Source organism: Verticillium dahliae, genomic scaffold (assembly GCF_000150675.1).
Source record: "Verticillium dahliae VdLs.17 supercont1.5 genomic scaffold, whole genome shotgun sequence".
Lineage (NCBI taxonomy): Eukaryota > Fungi > Ascomycota > Sordariomycetes > Glomerellales > Plectosphaerellaceae > Verticillium > Verticillium dahliae.
Genome location: NW_009276938.1, coordinates 1,088,646 through 1,108,434, shown reverse-complemented (window position 1 = coordinate 1,108,434; position 19,789 = coordinate 1,088,646). Strand labels below are relative to the sequence as shown.

The window sequence follows — 19,789 nt, the reverse complement described above, 5'->3', positions numbered from 1 at the left end:
CCACGATCTTTCCTGTATGCATCAGTCTCCGACATTCTGGAAGTATGATTCGACCGGATAGAAGGCCTTGAATATGGGCTAGGCCAGGGTCTTGACACCAGCGTGAAGCAGAGCACGACCTACTCATCAGCATATGAGGATGCTGATGGGCCAGTCCTTAGGCTGGGCAAGTCAAACTAAGGTACCTTAGGTAGGTAGGTAGGTACTTAAGGTTGGTATGGAAAATGGAAAATAACTGGCTCAGCACGCGTCCCGCTGCCTTTTTCCACTTTGCCTCGACCGAGTGGCCTGTGGTGCACGATCCTGCAACAAGGATCAAGCCTTGCCGTGGCGGTTTGTTTGCGCCTCTAAAATAGACAGGGCTGCTGCCTGCTTCTCAGAGCTATGGTTGCCTCGCGTTTGAGTCACACCTGGGGGGAAGGGGGGCGAAGTGGTCGTTCCTACCTCAATTGACAATTCCACGTCCATGACTTGTTATTAAGGAAGACGCTGTCCCATGCTACTTCTTCCGAGTGTGTTCCATTCGCTTCAAAGCCTTTCCTTTTCGTTTGCCTTTTCGATTGAGAGTCACTGTTCTCGCTACAACACCATCACTGCCTCGCGACATTTCCCTTTATTCGCTGCCAGCCCACAGGACTCACGACGTCATTTATCAGGCTGACATGTCTCGCTAGCATCTTTATCTGCACCGCTTTCACTAAATCGGTCAATCGAGTCGCATGTCCCACGCCGGGTTGCGAGCTGCCGCAAGACTGCCCAAAGCATGATTCACGTCTTTTAGGTGCTGTGACCTTACAGACCCGTCCTTGTCCGACATATTGTTCGAGGGGACCAGTCGATGGGGTATATGGCACGGGGACACGCACGTCGCCCGCCATTCCCCCCATTGCCCCAGACCAGAAGGTCCGCGAGCTTGCTCAGCGGTAGAAGCGAGGGTGCCCAACCCATTCTTGTTCTTGGTCTGAATTGACCACCGCACTTCCGCCAACGGATCCACCCCATATGCGGCATCATCATGCAAGAGCAACGACAGCCCCCGCAAACTCCGAATCAGCCTTCTCGCCTCCAACGCGTGCTGCACAGAGCTGTCCGCATGGGGGCCAGATAGGCCCGTCTCTGTGGCATTGGCGCGCAGGGGGTCATACGCTGGCTGTCGTGGCAGCCTCTGGGGACGTCCAACACCGCAAGTCGGAGCCATCCAGCGCAGCTCGTTTGGTTAGGATACGATACGCCTGTTCTCCTCTCTCTTGCTTTTGCTGCCAAAGCATCGTCGCTGTCTATGGGCACCGAAAACCACTTGGTCGCAGTTGGTTTTTTGGCCTTGGTGCTGCATGACAGAAACTGACGGGGGCGGTGACCGATCGATGGCATGCTTGGGGTTTCGTGCGGGGGCGGATCTCAGGAGACTGAGAATGTTTTGTGGTGAACAGGCCGGGGCAGTGGGAATTGTCCGGCCTTGTGGCCCACGAGCTACAGATCAGTCACTGAAATCGACGTGCTCTTGAGCTACACGGGCACGAGCGATCGACAACCCATAAGTGAGCACTACCGGCCACCCGGTGCCCCTCCCCTGTATTTCGACCGCACGATTCGATGGGGGGGGGGACGGTGGTGGTGTGGTGGTGGTCCATGAGTTGTCCGTCAAATCGCAGCCTGCAGCTTCGAATCGCAAGTGCAGCTGGGTTTGGCCCTCGGTCACCCGTTCGAGGGCGCTCTGCTGGCTTCCAGATTGCTACTGCCGATATTTGCGGAGTCGCCTCATTCTTGTCTGCTTCTTCGGAAGTGAAGTTTCTCGCTGGAATTGCATCTCGTGATCCCCTCTCCCTCGCCAGCAGTGCACCAGAAGGAGAACCAACCACTATTTCACTCTTTAATTCTCAGTCGCTGCAAGTCGCTCCATTCAATCAACGCTGTAAAGGGTTTCTGATAGGCATGAGCCGCGGAAATCGGCCTCCACTGGATCTGTCGCGGCGACCACCACCACCCTCCGAGTAGGCTCGCGATGAACTACTGAGTCGCTCCCCTCCACAATGCCGACCCTCGCCATGGAGCGTGCCGGCCAGGCCGATGTGCACCTCCTTCAGGGCTGTTATACTAAAGCTGAACGCGCTGATATAGTGGCCATTCGTCTCGAGGGCCTTCGCCTTGCTTTGCCCGAGAATTTTCACCCACATATGATAGCAGTCATTGAAGAAACTCGTGGTTGTGCCCGCATACTGCGAGATCTTGCTGACCGCGGCCACGTCCATATTCTCCGCGTGCCTATGACGCTCAACTACCTCAACCTCGTCCTGCCATGCTTGTCCCGCACACTCAGAGATATGACCATGTACTACGAGGATAAGACTGTTCGCAAGGAAATTCGGTGGCGCAGGATGTACAATAAAATGAAGGACGAGGTGGAAGGACTGCCCCTACCTCAACGATTCGTGGTGTACAATCATTTCCTTACCATGGTCCGGCGGCTTTTGACTCAGTAAGTATATCCTATCGCTATTGGGCTTCCAGCTGACCATGTAGGTCGAAAAACTTTGACTTCGATGCGCTCGACGCGCTCAGTGGCCGAATCATGAGGTTTCGAGAACTCCGCGGCATATGTACGTTTCCAGCATCATCATGCGATCGTGAAGAAGGCTCACCAGCAAAAGTGCCACCTGCAAACCAGGCAGGCCCTGTCGTCCGTCGAGAAGTTATGGCCCTGACTATACCAGTGGCCCAAGAACCGGTTCGTCATGTTGATCGTTGCCACCTTCGACGGATCCTAAAAGCGTCACAGAATGGCCACTGGGCCGAGCAGATCTTTTCCATCCCCCTTTCGTCTCGTACGGCCCTCAAGCAGACCACATCGTCTACTTCTTGGGGCCCACATACGCCATGGGGGCGTCATCTTGCCATACCGCGAGACCCAAAGATCCTCTTCAGGCGCCCATTTGATAATGACCGCTTAGCCCTGATGGTATACATCAGCCCGCTAGATCAGGGCTCGTACCTACTCCTCCGATCATTTCAAAACGGCGCGCCCTGGTACGCTCTCCGTGGAACTCATGAGCTCTGCATCAGTCGCGAGGGTGGTGCCCTACAATTACGAAGATGGAGCACCACTGCGCAGTGCGCCAAAGCGTGGGCAACGCTGGTCTTCAAGACGTGGGAGGGTAAGTCAGCTTGTCTTTTCCTAAAGTCACAAGACCAAATGCTAAACCTACAGAAATGATCCTGTTCCATTGCACGTTCATGTCGCTGAAGGCCTGGAACACCTTAACTATCCAGATCAGCCCCAAGGAATACAAGCTGTCAAGCGAACGCCGGCTTTTCCAGGCGTACGTCTCCCTCCCCCTTTACAAAGTCAGGATCATCGTATTAATAGCATGGCAGCCAGATAATCGACGACGGCTTTAGGCACTCCTTGATTGTATATGAGGATGCCGAAACTAAGGGGATCCGTCTTCATGCCGCTGTTTGGGAAGGCGAGCTTTGCCGCTGCCCCGTGTGGACGGCTTTCGGTATGCAAGACCCCTGCCAGTCATTGTTTGCTCCAACCAATACCAAAGCCCGATTCCACCATCCATTTATCTATCCTTCCTTTCTTTGCCTTTTCTCGGCCGTACAGAGACTGACCAGCCGCGCGATCGCAGTGACCCATCAGTCATCCTCCCTCACATGGCTCCACCGCAAGTCCGCCCACCGCCTCTGGCTCCGTGATATCCACATCTACGTCTTCTGCTCCCGCTACCGGTCCCATAACCAACGACCCGGCCCCGCCGGCGCCTTTGAGCTCTTTTTCGTCGAGACTACGGCCGCTGCGCACTTCCGCGACTTGTTCAACCCTCTGAGGCCGCCTGCCGTCACGGCGGCACCCTCGTCGTACAAGGCGACTGTCGAGGAAGGAGACGATAGCTGTTGAGGCACTGTCCCGACTTGGATGAGAAAGAGAGAGAGAGGATGATATACAGATACAAGGGTGGGTCCTAGTCATTATTTGCGACCTTGGGGACGACGAACGAGCCCAGCATTACGGCTCAACGAATTGACTCTTGCGCTTGGCAATTAGGAGGGGGGGACGGTAATGAGGCGGACACATGCACAGAATTCGATTGACGACTAACGAGAAAATGTTTTATGAGACTGACGATTTATGACGAGATACCTCTCTGCTTACTCTGCGTAACATCGCAAGGCCGATAGTAGCGCACAGATAGCATAACAATTTGGAACATTCTTCCCTCACACTTGGACCGCTACCACATTTTTGTCATCGAATCACAGTCAACAGACGATATGAGATATGAAAGAACGTGATGCAAAAAAACACGCATGCTCAATGTTGGCCTAAGCATTATTTCGTACCCATGATCCCTCCCCGTTTCGTCACGCTCAAGTCATCCCGTTTCGTTTATGCTTCCATTTAGGTCTTGACATCAGGCTCGTCACGGCCGACGTACTCTTTGAACTTGAGGAGCTCAGTGGCGAACTTGATCTCGGGCTTCAGGAAGTCCTGGGCATCCTGGTCGTAGGTGCTAGGGTCGTTGCTGTACTGCTCGATGTACAGGCGAATGGTGGCGCCAGACGAGCCGGTGCCGGACAGGCGCACGACGATGCGGCTGCCAGACGAGAACTTGGCGTAGAGACCCTGTCCAGACGACACGGAGCCATCGAGGTCAGTGTAGGAGAAGTTACCAGCCTCGGTGACCTCGCGGTCGCCAATCTTGCTGCCGATAAAGTCGGGCTTGTCGACGAGCGACTTGAGGGTGCCGACGACCTTGGCAGCGCCGTCCGAGTCGACATCCTCGTAGTCGTACCGGGTGAAAAAGGTACGGCCGTATTCGGTCCAGAAGTCCTTCTGGATTTGCTTGATGGAGGGGGTGACACCCGGGTTCTGAACACCGATACCAGCGATGACGTTCAGCCAGGCCACCACGGCCCACAGGCCGTCCTTCTCGCGAATGTGGTTGCTGCCCGTGCCGAAGCTCTCCTCGCCGCAGATCGACAGCTTGTCCGAGTCGAACAGGGCGCAGAAGAACTTCCAGCCGGTGGGCACCTCGTAGCAGTTGAGACCTTGCTTCTTCGCCACGAGGTCAACAGCGCCAGAAGTGGGCATGGAGCGCGCGAGGCCAAAAACGCCGTTCTTCTTGAAGTAAGGAATGAGGTGGGCGTGGTGCGCAATGATGGCAAGGGAGTCGCCAGGGGAGACGAAGGCGTTGGCGCCGTAGATCATATTGCGATCACCATCACCATCAGAGGCGGCGCCGAAGGGGATGTTGTGCTTGTCGACAACCTCGACGAGCGAGTGGGCGTAGGTCAGGTTGGGATCAGGGTGGCCACCGTTGAAGTCGGGTGAAGGAATGCAATTTTGCGTGGCGCCCTCAAGACCGAGCTCCTTTTGGAAGATGTCGATGCCATAGGGGCCGGTGACGCCGTGAAGACCGTCAAAGAGAACCTTGAAGTCGGGGTGGGTGGAGAAGAACTTCTTGATGAGGTCAAAGTCGAAGATCTCCTTGAGCATCTGGGTGTAGTCGGCGGTGCTGTCAATGATTTCGACTTCGAGGTTGCCAATGGTCTGGGTACCGATGGTGGAAAGGTCAACATCAGGAACGTCGGCGATCTTATAGGAGGTCAGGGTCTTCGAGGTTTCGTAGATCTTGTTGGTGACGGATTCGGGAGCGGGGCCACCGTTGGCGAGGTTGTACTTGATGCCGAAATCGTTCTTGGGGCCTGGAAGAAACGCAATTAGTCTTGGTCGGCAGAGGTACAAGATGCAGGGGACGTACCGCCGGGGTTGTGGCTGGCTGTCAGCAGAATACCGCCCGTGGCCTGACGCTTGCGAATGATGTGACTGGCAGCAGGCGTGGACAGGATGCCGTTCTGGCCGATGAGAAGTTTCTTGACGCCATAGGCGGCACCAATCTTTGCGATCAGCTGGCAGACCTCGGGGTTCCAGTAGCGGCCATCACCACCAATAACGAGGAAAGACCCCTCAACGCCCTCGGGGATGGAGAGGAGGATGCTGGCGACGAAGGCCTCGCTGTAGTGGGCTTGCTGGAAGACGGTGACCTTCTTGCGAAGACCCGAGCTGCACGCATGTCAGTAACTTGACAGGGGAGCTTGAAAACGCGTCACAAGGCGAATGGGCTTGATGGGGAGGGGAGCTCATCAGAGCTCTCAGTGATGAGCTCCCAAGCAGTGATGCAATGGCGGGGTAATTCGGGACCTGGGGTGGATGGAGGGGTCGGTGGCATGATTCAGATTCCAGGAGATGAGAGTCAACGTACGTGCCGGGCTTCTGGTCCTGGAAGGGCTTGAATTCGACGGTCTGAACGCTCATGGTGGATTGCAATTCGAAGCAAGAATATGGGATGGAGAAGGAGAAGGAGGAAGAAACGGTGGAAGGGAGGTTTGTTGGGACGAAAGTTGGAAGAGGGAGATTTGGGCTGGGGGTAGCATTGGGTCTGGCTGAGGGCGCTACACCAGAAGCTGTCGCTGATGGTGGGGTTCGCCTCCAGCTGCTGCATCGCTCGTAGTTGCCACAGGTGATATCATTTGCGCGGGCGGAAAGAAGCGTCCAGGGGTGGCTGCCACGGCTGAAATCGAGCATTCTGGCGAACAATGCGCCGAGATTTCATCGACATTGGTTTTTCTTATTTGCAGCTCCATTGAATTGAAGCACTGCCGGACTTCTCCATCGACATCATGAGTCTACAATGGCGAGCGAGGCACATCCGGGGTAGGCTCCACGATGCGACAGTACGCCCGCCGCCTGACTGGCTAGTCCTGAGTCAATGAATGGATGGATGCCACTTCGTCTACGGATCATCCCTCAGCAGCATGCGATTACCACGGGGTATTTATACAAGCAAGCCAGCTAGCTACATCAAGTTGTTCGCCCACTGCTCATCGTCGCTTGTTGGTTCAGCAGCCAAAGCCTCCCGGCCCTGACTCCACGTGGCGCCGAAGATGACTTCACGATAGTATCGTGCCTCGGCGATACTTTCTTCAATGTCCTCTCTTCCGCGATGCGTCCCCGTCTTGACCGGCGCCCCCTCGACTATCTCCCTCGGACACCACCGCTTCGCTGCCTCCTTGAGACTGCTGACATCTACGATCCGATGATGTAAATGCTCGACAATGGGCGTGTACGGTTGTTTGGCCAGAAAGCCTCGATCCGCATGCACCGTGTTGCCTGCGAGCAGGCCCACCTTCGGCGTCGGCACATACTTTCTGATGTGCGCCAGCAGGCCCTCCGCCGCCTGCTGAGGCGTCGTTGTCGAGGCAAGGACTGCTCCCGTGAGGCCTGTCTTGGCGTGCATGTCAGTGCACCACTCGCCCATTTGGTCGAGCCGCGACGCCGGCTGGTGGACGACGACACCCCAGCCGGAGCCGTCGAGGGGCTCGAGGTTGCCTGTCGTGATGATGCAGTGGATCTCAAGGATCTCCTCCGTGTCAGGGTCAAGGCCCGTCATCTAGCAAGGTCAGGGTTCTATTTTTGCTACATGGTCTGATGGGTGTAGAAACTTACCTCGCAGTCAATCCATACAAGAGGTCCATCCGATGCTGCCTGTTGAGGTACAGCTTTGGATGGCGTGGCACGATAGCGGAGGTAGTCCATTGTGTGTGAGAGATCGATGTCAACGGACTGCCTCGCAAAGGTTGAGGTGCTTCGACTAACTGCGGTTGATACCTGAGCTGGAGCGAGGTGGAGTTGAGAGTGTTCCACATCAACAACTTACATCATCATCATCTCGACCGATTATTTTCGAGCCTTTCCCCGTCCTTAGTTTGACCGCTGGTCCGGAACCTCACCGAAACTTTCACCGGGTCGGTAATGGGCACTTTGTCATTGGTTATGAGGAAAGTCTCCAGCTGTCAACGACTGGCAAACGCCCCGCCTCCTCGCCCTCGACACGAACAGAACCAAGGAGCTCATGTTGAGCTGCTCAACCCTGACACTCGTCGTCCACTTGAGCACCCATATGCAGAACGACATCTCCAACTCATCATTCGCAGCCTGATGGTCACTTACATGCAGCCACCACCCAGCTGCGCACGACCTACGCAACGTTACATCTGAATTTGACCGCCTTAATCCGTCCTAATATCGATCATCTCTGCCGTCATATAAAGGAAGACATTCTTTGGACAGCTTTGGCCGAGCAGTACCACCATAATCTTGCCTGGCTGTTCCTCTCGGCGTGCCCCATTACCATGTCGCCACCTCGATTCCTCGTCATTGGTGCCGGTTCTCGTGGCTATGCTTATGCCGGTGCTATCACGGACGAGACCGAAGGCATTATCGCAGCTGTTGCTGAGCCCATACCCTACAAGCGCACCGAATTTGGGCGCGACTTCATCTGGGGTGCAGATGGCTCCCCTCAAGAAGGCCAGTCCTTTCCTGACTGGAATGCTTTCCTGACCTACGAAACCGCCCGCCGAGCCGCTGCTTCTGCCGGCGATTCAGTCCCTCCTGGTGTTGACGGTGTCCTCATTTGCGTTCTAGATGAGATGCACCGCGAAGTCATCATGGCACTGGCTCCCCTCGGCCTTCACACTCTTTGCGAAAAGCCACTTGTAACAACCCTCAAAGACTGTCTAGATATCCACCGCGCTCTGAAGCCATCCGCCCTCTTTTCTGTCGGCCATGTCCTCCGCTACAGCCCCCACAACATGCTTCTACGCCGCCTGCTTCTCTCAGACCGCGCTATCGGCGATATCGTTAGCATTGAGCACACGGAGCCAGTGGGTTGGTGGCACTTTGCCCACTCGTACGTCCGTGGCAACTGGCGACGCGAGGCAACCACAGCCCCTTCCCTCCTCACAAAAAGCTGTCATGACGTTGACCTTCTCCTCTGGTTGCTCGCCGCTCCCTACAAGTCCGGCAGTGCCCATCCCTTCCACGTGCCCGTCTCTGTATCCTCAACGGGCGCCTTGACCACCTATCGAAAGGCTCGCAAGCCCACAGCCGCTGGACATGCCACAAATTGCATGACCTGTCCACTCGCCGACGATGGCTGCAAGTTCTCCGCCAAGAAGATCTATCTCGGACCCGAGCTGGCTAGCTTAGAAACGGGAAACCGCAGCTGGCCCGTCAAGATCGTCCTACCTGAGATTGAAGACATGCCCGATCTGGCGCAAGCGAAGGAGGCCCTTGCCAAGAAACTTGGCGAGGACTACAGCACTGCCACACCAGATCGTGAGGTCGCGGCTCGTCCCTGGTTTGGCCGATGCGTCTACGAGTCAGACAACGACGTCTGCGATGATCAATTCGTCACGCTCGCATGGGACGACGAGCCTTCTATCGAAGGAGCGCCGCCGCGGTTTGCCAAGCAGGCGACGCTGCACATGGTCGCCACGACGAAGAAGATTTGTGAGCGCTACTCGCACATCTATGGCACCAACGGAGAGATCTTTGCCGACTCGAGGACCATCACAGTCGAAGACTTTAGTACGGGGCAGACGACTGTCTATAATCCCAAGATGGAGTTGAGCGGCCACGGCGGTGGCGATATGGGTCTGGCACGTCAGTTTGTGCTAGCTGTGCAGGGGGTCAAGAATGAGGGCATGGAGGTGCAAACGGCTCAGGATGAGTTCATCGGGTGCTCGCTGGGCGAGGCGATCATGAGCCATCTTGTCGTGTTTGCTGCGGAGGAGGCACGACGCGAAGGCAAGGTGGTGAAGCTGGGACAGTGGTGGGATAGGGTATCCAAGGGTGAGCTGCAGTCTGAGGGGCATGAGGGCATCAAGTGGGAGAACGTGACAGGAAGACGCTCCTAATATGTGTGGGCTGCTGAGCGGTACACACACGGCCGTTTAGAGCATAAACTTTATGACGACATGACGCATACGATACTGATAGCATGCAGAGCCTTGCAAACCTAGCACCGTGTCTTTCTTTCACTTCAAATTTGACTATACCTACTCTGAGGTATCCGGTGACTGATGGACTAATGTCATCATCTGGAGTCAATATTAGATTACAGAGGAGATTGGAATTTTCTCGTTCAACAAAAGGTACTATGGTCTGACTATGAGGACAGATCAAGTACCGCAAGACATTGCCGTCAAGGTTTGGCAGACGAGACTAATCGGATCGCACATCTCCTGCATGGCCCTCTACGGGCTGTCCACATTCCTGAGAGCCCGCAATCAAAATCATGCTCTCATCACTGTGAACATGAGCACAAAGCCCACTCCGTCTAATTAAGTGTAGACCATTGACTAATCACGGTGGCGTTGTTCGTTGGAGATTTGTTCCGAAAATGAAGCATTAGGGGATGTAAATGCACCAGATCCCCAACTCTAGCAAGACGAATCTACTTTTCGAGTGGACGCACTAAGCAGCATAGAAAGGTACGTGAGAAAACCGGGGAAACCCCAACGGTGCAGGTGAAGTGCTTCGAAGCAAAATCTAAGGATTGGTAATCACCGTCAGTATTCACTGTAGTGACATGGAGCATGCTGATGAATCAGCCTTTTGAAGTCACATCCTCACATGGTTGCATGAGCTTGAAACAAAGATGAGCTAGAGTATTGCGTGGAGCTACATGTAGGATCATTTGCTTGGAGGGTGGTAACCTTGGTAGGCTGAGGCTCCTCGTTGAACAACCTTACAAAAACTACCTCGCAGGGCCATTTCGACTGGCTCGAAGCGCGTAGGGTGCCCAGGGAATTGACTCAACGTCGCCAAGGCGATGGAAGGGAGAACTTGAATAGACCGTTTCGATTCAGGATATTCGGCAATTAAGCACAGCTCATCTCCCTAAATGTCAGGTATATCCGAGGCTTCTTCGGCAGGGATGAAAGATAGTTTCGATGTGCGGGAAATGCACGACGACCCCTGTAGCGCAGTCGTTCTGGATCCTTATGAGGTGAGGTGAGGAGACCGACCCTCCAAAACTGCAAAGCTTGATTCTATGGCATCACAAGTCCAACGTGAGCTTATTAGGGTAATCAATGTGTGATTGGTCTCTCGAGTAAGGGGCTCGGATGTCTTCGGATCAGCATCGGTGTGGCATACCATGCTTGGTGTGTCGGGATCAAGGCTCTGGCACTTTTGGTCGAACCCGCACAGGCCAGGCCAACGAGTAAGCCGGGCAATGGTATCGGCTGATGTTTCCTTTGGTCGAAAACAATCCATATTGATTGATCGCCACCTCTGCGGGGTATAGACGGCAACTCTGTCTGACCCATGGTCGAATGCGAGACGGAGTGAGACGTCAGCTCACCTCTTACCTCAAGGTGCGTTGAGGGGTGGCTTTGAGTCAGCGTCTCACTTGCAGAGAGCACATTCTATAAGAACATGGCCTCGAGTACTTGGACTGCCTCACCGTTGAATCTGCTGCTGTTCCTTTCACCTTGCCTTTCAAGCCAAAAATTGGATAATCTTACGGAACAGAATCTACATTATGGCAGACAGCAACCCAAGGGCCACTACCCTTCCACCTCCGGTATACCACGTCACATCACACGACCCCGAAACGGGCAAGTCGGTCTTCAAATCTGAACCTCTCGAAGCCGAGCCCGACAACAAAATTCCTCAGACCACCCTCTGGCACCTTCACACGACGACCACTTTTCCAGCCAACCTCAACGACGAGGTCGATCTCAAGGAGCACTACGCCAACAATGTCCCTAGCATGAACACGCTCCACAAGTCGGGCGGCACCGTCTGTCGCATCGTCGACTTTGCTCCCGGCAACATCCCCTTCATGCACCGCACCTCGTCGCTCGACTACGGCGTCGTCCTGCAAGGCAAGATCGAGTACTTCCTCGACGACGGTGCCTCGCGCGTCTTCGGCCCGGGCGAGGTCGTCATCCAGCGCGGCGTCATGCACGGCTGGAAGACGGCGGGCGACGAGCCCGTGCGGATGCTGTTCGTGCTGTCGGACGCGCAGCCTGTCGAGGTGGCGGGGGAGACAAAGGGCACGTATTTGCCGCTGGACAAGATGCCCGAGAGCACGAGGAAGGCTATGGGTGGATAAGAGACGTTCGAGGCTGGCGTGCATGCTGCACTTGACCGAGCTGCGCGGGCTGTTGTTGGGGTTGTCCAGACAGTCTGAGATTTGACACGACTCAGTCTAGACGGCTGTGGTACGGCTCAGAATCGAATCTACTCTTTCAAGAGACATTTTTTTTTATCTATCCTGATGGACACTGTAATTTCTGTTGTTTTGACCTCATCAGATCAAAGCCATCCAGTTTTATGCAGCTCTGACGGCTTGGTAAAGATTTGCCCAAGAAACATATGCAGTGTATTCCCATCTCATCAATAGTCAGCAGAGGGTTGGTGTGATATCTACGAACGTGAAGATTATATCTCGTCCACGTATGAGGCCATAGAAGCCATCGCTCTACTGTTGTGGTCATGCCAGATTGTCGACGAACACCAGCTCCCCCCCAGGCCTTAGTGCTCCTCGAAACGCTGCAACCCAGTTTTTGAAGGGGCCGAAAGACTCCACTTCCTCTAAATCTTCGATCATCTGGTGCTTCGAAGACGCAAACATTGTCTCGTTAGCAGGGGTTCCTTTCAGAGTCCTCCGGACGAGCTTTCGTCTCTTTTCGGCCCGTAACCCCACGAGCAAAAGACGTCGGAGCTGAAGGTTGGCACTCATGACTTTGGCAGCCTCGAATACGGATATGTTGGTAAAGGCGTCCTTCAATCGTAGGTCCAACGTTAACGTTTCCAAATTCCGGCTCAGAACGGCCCAGTCGGGCTGCTGGACCGCTGCTCGGTGCTCGTGTATCATGTGTTCCCGATACTCCAAGGAGCGCCACGAGAATTGGTGAAATGGAACCGAATACTTGTACAGCCGGTGAAACAGTTCCGACATTCTGTTCGAGTTGGTTTTTTCATCGCGCACTTTGTTGCCTAGTAGTACGTGACGAAATCGGTTGTAATCAAGGCCGCCTTCAGAGCCATCCGCAGACATGGGGGTGGCAGTACGGGCATCGCGGTTTTGTTTGCCGAAATTCCCAGAGCCTGCCTTGAGAGGAAGATACATCGCCAACCCTTCGTCAGCCCGTATTGTTTTGATCTCTCGCATACATTCACCAACTTGCTCATCACTGAAGACATGCTCGTAGCGCGTCGTGCACCGAAAAGCGTGCACAGCCCTGCGGCCAGCTTCTTGAAGCCCATGCAAGTATGCAGCCGGGAAGAAGCGGCGAAGCAGGTTGTTACAAGGCCTGAGATCAAAGTCATGCGGGATGACATTCACCAAAAAATGGGCGTGGTCTTTCCTGATGGTAATTGTTCCGCGTTGGCCGAGGTGTCCTTTGGTATAAACCTCGATGTGAGGTGTGACCGTGGCGCTCTTACCGTGCGAGCAGAGACAACAACGTGGTTTCGATAGAAGGGTGAAGATACAGCGCTCCTCACATAACGTCTCGCAAATGATTTGAGCCTTGAGTTCGTGAGGCAACAGAGTAGTACGCTTCATAAGACCCTCGAAGCTGTTCATTGAACCACTGTCGTCTTCGGGTTGTCTGCTCTCTGTAAGTGTCGGGCCTGTCTTCGCCATCCTACGGCGTTTTGAGGCTGGATAGGGTGCGTAGGGTGCAAATCGATGCATGTCGAGGGTGGTAGTGGTAATGTCGCACAGGTGGATGATCACGACTTGGACTTTTTAGTTGTATTATTTGTGCTTATATGTGTTTCTTTCCCCGTATTCTCGAGCATGTGGTGCTCGACTGCATCAACGCGTGTGTCTCTGAGCGCAGACAAGTTGCTTCAGCCTTGTTCCAGAACTTGAGCGCGATGCCCAGATGCTGCCGATGACAGCACATCAATGGCTTTGTCGTATCTCAAACTGTATGTTTCATTCAAAAAGGATTATTCCTAGCGAAGCAAGAGTTCCACTGCACACTGGAATTTTCAAATGAGAAATGAGCAACGTCACGAATCGAAGCATCTTGTAGCTATGACTATTTCGTCGTTCTCATTTCTCGATTTCCAGCACAAGGTCTGACTAAACGCGACACAACTCTCTCAAACGACGCTCCAAGGTGCAAGCCGTTCTACCATGCAGCCGGCTTTGTTGACGTTAGTCTCCCCAATGCCAGGCCTCCACTCCATGCGAAACCAGCTCCTGTTCAAAGCCCAGTCTCAGGTGTATGAGGTACAGTCAGGCCAGAAGAACACACCGGTGGCATCTATCCGTTCAACGATCACTAAACAAAACATGGTTGATTTCCATCTTCTTCGCATGCACATCCATGATTAAGCGACCTTGATCAAGGCTTGAAAGAGACGAATGCTCATGGATCGTATATGCACATGCCTTACAACATGCAAGGGGGGCATGAAGCCACCATTGAAGTAAGCCGTCTCAAATGATGTCAAGTCGTTCTGGTGATTCATAATGCGTACAGCCAACTAGCGCTCGCTGGCCATTTGGTGTGCGTTTTGTCGATGCCAGAATCCGTGCACGTTGTAAGCCGTCTGCATAGGGGTGCCCCGTCATCACCCTTTGGGGAACACCCACTAGGACGGAGTGACAAGGTTGCAGTGGCTGTTGGTCGCCCCGAGAATAACCCTCCGGCTTGTGCACGGCAATCACAACGAAGATCGTTTGGGGGAGTTAAGACTGTGTATCTCCCTCCCCAGATGAGTGAATCGTTCCTCTTTTGAGGGGGAGCGTGGCCCGGAGTTAGACGGAGCTAGCACTAAACACCACAAATCGAGGCATGTGTTTGGAAGGGATTATTAAGTTTGATGCCGGGGGCTTACCACCTCCCGCCAACCCGCCTCCTCACCAACCTAGACAAGCACGCCTGCATGGGGCCTATGGCGGATTCGCGTTGCCCCATTGCATATGATGGGTAGGGATCTCGGCGTTACGCTAAAGCACCGTGATTGACTTTCGGGGCCTAGACAACGTCACCATGAGCCTCTCCTCACTCCGCCTTGAAACAGATTTCGTGGCGGCTCGCAATAGGACGATGCAAGTTGGTGTATAAATACCTCGCGAGGTACGCTTCCTGTTCACCAGCCTCTGTGCACTGAAAGTCGACATTCATCTTCCGATTGCGACACTCTACACTTCATTACAGATCCAATAGCCATAACATCTGCCGCCCTCACTCATCATGACGAGCATGTTCCAGCCCGCCCCGGAGCCCGCGACCGAGCTCGGTCGCTACCGCGTCCTCTCGAGCACGGCCGGCGTCCGCGTTTCCCCCCTCTGCCTCGGCGCCATGTCGATTGGTGAGGCATGGAGCGAACACATGGGCTCCATGGATAAGGAGCAGTCCTTCAAGCTCCTTGACGCCTTCCACGATGCCGGCGGCAACTTCATCGACACGGCCAACAACTACCAGAACGAGGACTCGGAAACGTTCATCGGCTCCTGGATGAAGGAGCGCGACAACCGCGACCTCATGTTCATCGCCACCAAGTTCACCACCGACTACCGCTCCTGGGCGCTCGGCAAGGGCAAGACGGTCAACTTTAGCGGCAACCACAAGAAGTCGCTGCACATGTCGGTGCGCGACTCGCTGCGCAAATTGCAGACAGACTACATCGACCTCCTGTACGTGCACTGGTGGGACTGGACGACGTCGATCGAGGAGCTCATGGACTCGCTGCACATTCTCGTCGAGCAGGGCAAGGTCCTCTACCTCGGCGCCTCGGATACGCCCGCCTGGGTCGTGTCGGCCGCCAACACGTACGCGCGCGCCCACGGCAAGACGCCCTTCTCCATCTACCAGGGCCGGTGGAATGTGCTGCTGCGCGACTTTGAGCGCGACATCATCCCCATGGCCCACCACTTTGGCATGGCCCTCTGCCCGTGGGACGTCCTGGGCGGCGGCAAGTTCCAAAGCAAGAAGCAGATCGAGGCGCGAGCCAAGGCTGGTGAGGGCTTGCGTAGCTTCTTTGGTGCCGAGCAGACGGACATTGAGCGTCGGGTCAGCGAGGCGCTCGAGGAGGTGGCTACGGAGCATGGCACCGAGTCCGTCCAGGCGATCGCGCTCGCGTACGTGTTGCAGAAGACGAGGCATGTCTTCCCCATGATTGGCGGCAGGAAGGTCGAGCACTTGAAGGACAACATCACGGCTCTCAGCATTCACTTGACCGATGAACAGATTGCTAAGCTGGAAAGCGTCAAAGAATTTGAGATCGGCTTCCCCACGAACATGATCGGCCAGGACCCAAGAGAGACTGGTGTGGCGCCTACGCTCGTTGGCGCCGTCGCGCCCATTGCATGGGAGCAAGCCCCGAAGCCAATCTCAAAGGCGTGAAGAGACTTGAAGGCAAGAAACAGGGTTTCTGTGTTGACCACGCTGTGTCGGCTGAACTGATAATAGGGTTAGACCCCCTAGTTAGAAGTAATGGCATAAAACTACTTGAGCATGTTAGATGACTGGTTTCGAAATACCAACCAAGGGCTCTGCTCCTGTGGAAATGAGCAGGCAGAGATGTGTTTGTCCGCATGAACCTACTTGTCTGTGGTCTCGATTTTCGATCCAGAGCGCCCAAGTGATGGTTTTACCTGTGAGGTGTCAGGACGCGCCGCCCATCAAGCAACCCCTGCAGCAGGTTCCGCTCTTACCTCAATCACATCCTTCAAGATACTTCTCGTTGCTTCTTTTCCATTCACTCGTTTGTTTGGGACCGAACGGTTCAAGTGCAACAGCTGCATGCAGATCCCCTCCAGAGTCGTGCATCGCGCCTGGTATCCGATGCCACCCTCCTCGACCGGCCTCTTTGCCGCCGAGTCGTCAATGAGGCAGTTCACAGCCGCTGTGAAGCATGCTGGTTGCAGCAAGTACAGAGGATTCTTCGGCTCCCTCATGCCCAAACGGGCCAAAAATGGCGATTTCCATAGCGTCACACACCAAAGTTCGATGATCCGCGCAATGGCCATCATAAGAACGGGCGGAGGGTATCGGACGGTCGGAAATGTGGCGGCCACGGCCTTCATGGCAGTGTAAAAGTCATCGAAGCGCAAGGGGGGTCCCGCATCGGTGACAAGAAAGGGCCGACTAGCAATACGTGCCTTGTCCACATGGGGCCCCAGCAACGCGGCTTCGAGCAGTAAATGAGCGAGGGAGACGTTGCTTGCGTGAGCCCAATTTTGTACCCAAGGAGCTGTGCAGGTAGGAAGGGATGGAAGATTCAAGGTGGCACTAACGAGGAAGTCACCCGCGCCGCCATAGATGCTGTTGCCAGGTCGGATGGCACCGGTACGCAGGCCCGAGACAGGAGAGTCAGCTGCGCAGACATGACGTTCAGCCTCGGCTTTGCTACGCGCATAGTTGGAGGGAAAATCTTCGCGCGGTCGCAATGGGGCAGAGAAGTCATCTTCAGTCATCGTCTGGACAATGTTTGTCGGACAACGTCGCCACAACGGGCTGAACCAGGTCACGGGACGGAGTGCCACAGAGCAGGACGAGGTGAAGATGAAGATGTCGGCTCCAGCGCTTTTCGCAGCAGAAAGCACATTAGCGGTTCCGCCGACGTTGACACGGGCATGGCGGTGGTACACCAAAGGATGACGTTCTGAAGGTCGGATGGCAGCGGCAGTATGAAAGACAGTTAAGGGGAGCTTGGCAGATATTGCTTGCCACGGCTTCTTGAATGCGGCAAGAGTAGAGGCTTCAGACGAGATGTCCGTTTGAGCAAATTCCACGTCTTTGGCCATAGGGGTCTGGAGTTCGTCCCGTGTTGGTGGAACAAAGTCAATGATACGAATTGACGACGGCGCCTGACCGCGTTGTAGGAGCTGAAGTACAATTTGGCCACCGACCAAACCTGTAGCGTGTCAGTTTGCTGATGCTAGATAGACATGGGGTTAGAGTGCTATTGACCTGAGCCTCCAACAACGATATAGCGCCTTGCAAGCTTGGGCGGAAGATGCGGGCCCCAATCGCAAGGTTACTTCTCCATCTTTTGATAGGTTTCCTTTGCTGATTCTGCGCGCCATGGGCTATCTGTTGCATGCTTCAGAGCTTCGGGAGGCGTCGTGGCCATGCCTCGATTAACTTTCCATACCCACAGGGCCATGGCGATGGCCCATAAGGGAAAAGCGAACAAGACGGTCATTGCCATTGTAGAGGTGAGGTGCTGGATGGCTCCCTTCATCCTGTTGATTGCTCCTGGAAAGACAGCGTCCAAGCATGCGGCGCCTGCCAGGCTGATGGCTGCATAGGACTTTAAGGTAAAGATGGCATGGATATCGTCATTTATAAAGTTCTGTCTGCCCCTGTCATCGGCGGAGTCACCATGGCGACCTCCAACTTTTGGACAAGGGCGAAGGGTGTTCATGGTGAGGTACAATGACGATCTCCATTCTCTTTTTCATACCCTGACGAGTCGTCGCCGCCCATGAGGATGCGGCATGTCTCTCCGAGCAAGTCAAATGCAGGTGATATCGCAATATGGTAGACGAGAGGTGCTTTTGTCGGGTCGCGACATATTTTCAAGCGACCCCTTGGCTTGTTGTGACGAAACATGGTTCGGCAGATGAAGGAATGTCAATGACGGGTCAGCCACACTTGAGGTGGTTGTGCTCAAGCCACACACGGTTTGTGGGAATCGAGTCGGAAGTCAATTGATACATAAGGTATTTGGGGTAACACTTTAATCGGGTACCTCAGGTTGCAGATGCAAGTGCCTGGATACGAGGCAGCCAGCACACCACCTCATCGCGAGGAAAAGTCAATGGCGAATGGTGTGTGGTATGGTGACGAAGACTCGGATTGGAGAGCGGGGGATCGCCGCTGAAGGTGCCGAGATCTGGTGGGTGGTGGGTGCAGGTGGTTGGGAAGAGGTTAGCGGATGCACGGCACGGCCTTGGTACATACATGTTCCTTAGGTGCAGGGAAGACGTGGTGCACAGGGCATTGTACAGAAATGCCATGCCGCCTAAAGCACGAGCGTGTCGTTGTCCCATCACGCTGCCGCCTCCGAGGGACTGAAGGCCCCGGTGGGCAATCAGCCAGCGGACACGTCCAAAGAAATGGAACTCGTTCGTGACGATCCTCTTCGGGTTGCTCAATGAGGCGAGGCGGCGGTAAGCCAAGCCAAGACAGACTGCACTCGCATCAGACCATAGGTCCTGTAGGCGGCAGTGCTGCATCGCCAAGGAGGGTTGTTGTTGCCCGAACCTGTAGACGTGCCTATCTATCGCTGCCCTGGGCCTCCGAACAGCCGCGGGCGACCGAAAGAGAGGGGTTGGTGGGCATGGAGCTAGCTCTGCAAGCTCTTCAGCGTGACAGGCCCAACCCGAGAGGCCAAGGCGAGGCGCCAAACCACAGACAGAGACTTACTGAGGGACGGCTTGCGCGCTAAGAAAAACGGCGGGAGTACAGTACAGGTGCCAGGCGGGCAGTGGTGACGAGCTGGGGTTGTTGAGCGAATCCATGACTCGGAGGCCATCGTGGCACCAGCAAGCCTGAAGGTTCAGCTGCAGCCAGGTCTACGCGACCAGGGACAACAAGAGGCGCTCACAAAGGCCTGGTCGGTGTTCGGTCTGGAATTTCGGTGGCCGCGTGGTCATCCAAAGGGACAGCTCGTGGAGAATGATTGGTGGATAGGGGCCGTGAGTTGAGGAATATCGGCCGTCCATCCGTTGTAACCTCAAAAGACCCCTCGCTCGCTGCCTTGGAGGGGGGGTGTCCAAGGGAGCAGGGCTAGGATTCTCAGAGTGGTGGAGTTTGCCTGTCATGTGGAGTAGGCCCAAGTCGATGACATGTGCCACAATGGTCCGGGCAACACAAGTGTCTGCTCGTTTGCGATAAGGTCTTGGCCTGCAAAGAACATCAGAAAGCGTCGATTGGAAGTTGACGATTGCGGGTATGT

General features: G+C 54.9%; 8 protein-coding genes across 8 annotated transcripts; 4 read left to right on the top strand and 4 right to left on the bottom strand.

Moving 5' to 3' along the window:
- Nucleotides 1–2,030: 2,030 nt before the first annotated feature.
- VDAG_03329 (uncharacterized protein) lies at nt 2,031–3,901 on the top strand (the record flags this gene model as incomplete). The annotated part of the gene is made up of 7 exons (XM_009657194.1): nt 2,031–2,476; nt 2,521–2,597; nt 2,649–2,725; nt 2,777–2,822; nt 3,206–3,317; nt 3,373–3,500; nt 3,633–3,901. The coding sequence occupies 7 exons, from the start codon at nt 2,031–2,033 to the stop codon at nt 3,899–3,901; spliced, it is 1,155 nt and encodes a 384-aa protein (XP_009655489.1).
- A 215-nt stretch (nt 3,902–4,116) lies between these two features.
- On the bottom strand, nt 4,117–6,319 carry VDAG_03328 (phosphoglucomutase; the record flags this gene model as incomplete). Its single annotated transcript, XM_009657193.1, has 3 exons — nt 4,117–5,709; nt 5,766–6,067; nt 6,267–6,319. The coding sequence occupies 3 exons, from the start codon at nt 6,317–6,319 to the stop codon at nt 4,403–4,405; spliced, it is 1,662 nt and encodes a 553-aa protein (XP_009655488.1). The 3' UTR covers nt 4,117–4,402.
- Nucleotides 6,320–6,860: 541 nt separating this feature from the next.
- Nucleotides 6,861–7,600, bottom strand: VDAG_03327 (oligoribonuclease; the record flags this gene model as incomplete). Its single annotated transcript, XM_009657192.1, has 2 exons — nt 6,861–7,454; nt 7,511–7,600. 2 exons carry the CDS (start codon nt 7,598–7,600, stop codon nt 6,861–6,863), a joined length of 684 nt encoding a protein of 227 aa, XP_009655487.1.
- A 596-nt stretch (nt 7,601–8,196) lies between these two features.
- Nucleotides 8,197–9,762, top strand: VDAG_03326 (streptomycin biosynthesis protein StrI; the record flags this gene model as incomplete). The annotated part of the gene is made up of 1 exon (XM_009657191.1): nt 8,197–9,762. One exon carries the CDS (start codon nt 8,197–8,199, stop codon nt 9,760–9,762), a length of 1,566 nt encoding a protein of 521 aa, XP_009655486.1.
- Nucleotides 9,763–11,393: 1,631 nt separating this feature from the next.
- On the top strand, nt 11,394–11,969 carry VDAG_03325 (cupin domain-containing protein; the record flags this gene model as incomplete). The annotated part of the gene is made up of 1 exon (XM_009657190.1): nt 11,394–11,969. The coding sequence occupies one exon, from the start codon at nt 11,394–11,396 to the stop codon at nt 11,967–11,969; it is 576 nt and encodes a 191-aa protein (XP_009655485.1).
- Nucleotides 11,970–12,350: 381 nt separating this feature from the next.
- Nucleotides 12,351–13,559, bottom strand: VDAG_03324 (uncharacterized protein; the record flags this gene model as incomplete). The annotated part of the gene is made up of 1 exon (XM_009657189.1): nt 12,351–13,559. The coding sequence occupies one exon, from the start codon at nt 13,557–13,559 to the stop codon at nt 12,351–12,353; it is 1,209 nt and encodes a 402-aa protein (XP_009655484.1).
- A 1,516-nt stretch (nt 13,560–15,075) lies between these two features.
- On the top strand, nt 15,076–16,227 carry VDAG_03323 (aryl-alcohol dehydrogenase; the record flags this gene model as incomplete). The annotated part of the gene is made up of 1 exon (XM_009657188.1): nt 15,076–16,227. One exon carries the CDS (start codon nt 15,076–15,078, stop codon nt 16,225–16,227), a length of 1,152 nt encoding a protein of 383 aa, XP_009655483.1.
- Nucleotides 16,228–16,505: 278 nt separating this feature from the next.
- On the bottom strand, nt 16,506–17,912 carry VDAG_03322 (uncharacterized protein; the record flags this gene model as incomplete). Its single annotated transcript, XM_009657187.1, has 2 exons — nt 16,506–17,740; nt 17,810–17,912. The coding sequence occupies 2 exons, from the start codon at nt 17,910–17,912 to the stop codon at nt 16,506–16,508; spliced, it is 1,338 nt and encodes a 445-aa protein (XP_009655482.1).
- Between the last annotated feature and the right edge of the window lie 1,877 nt (nt 17,913–19,789).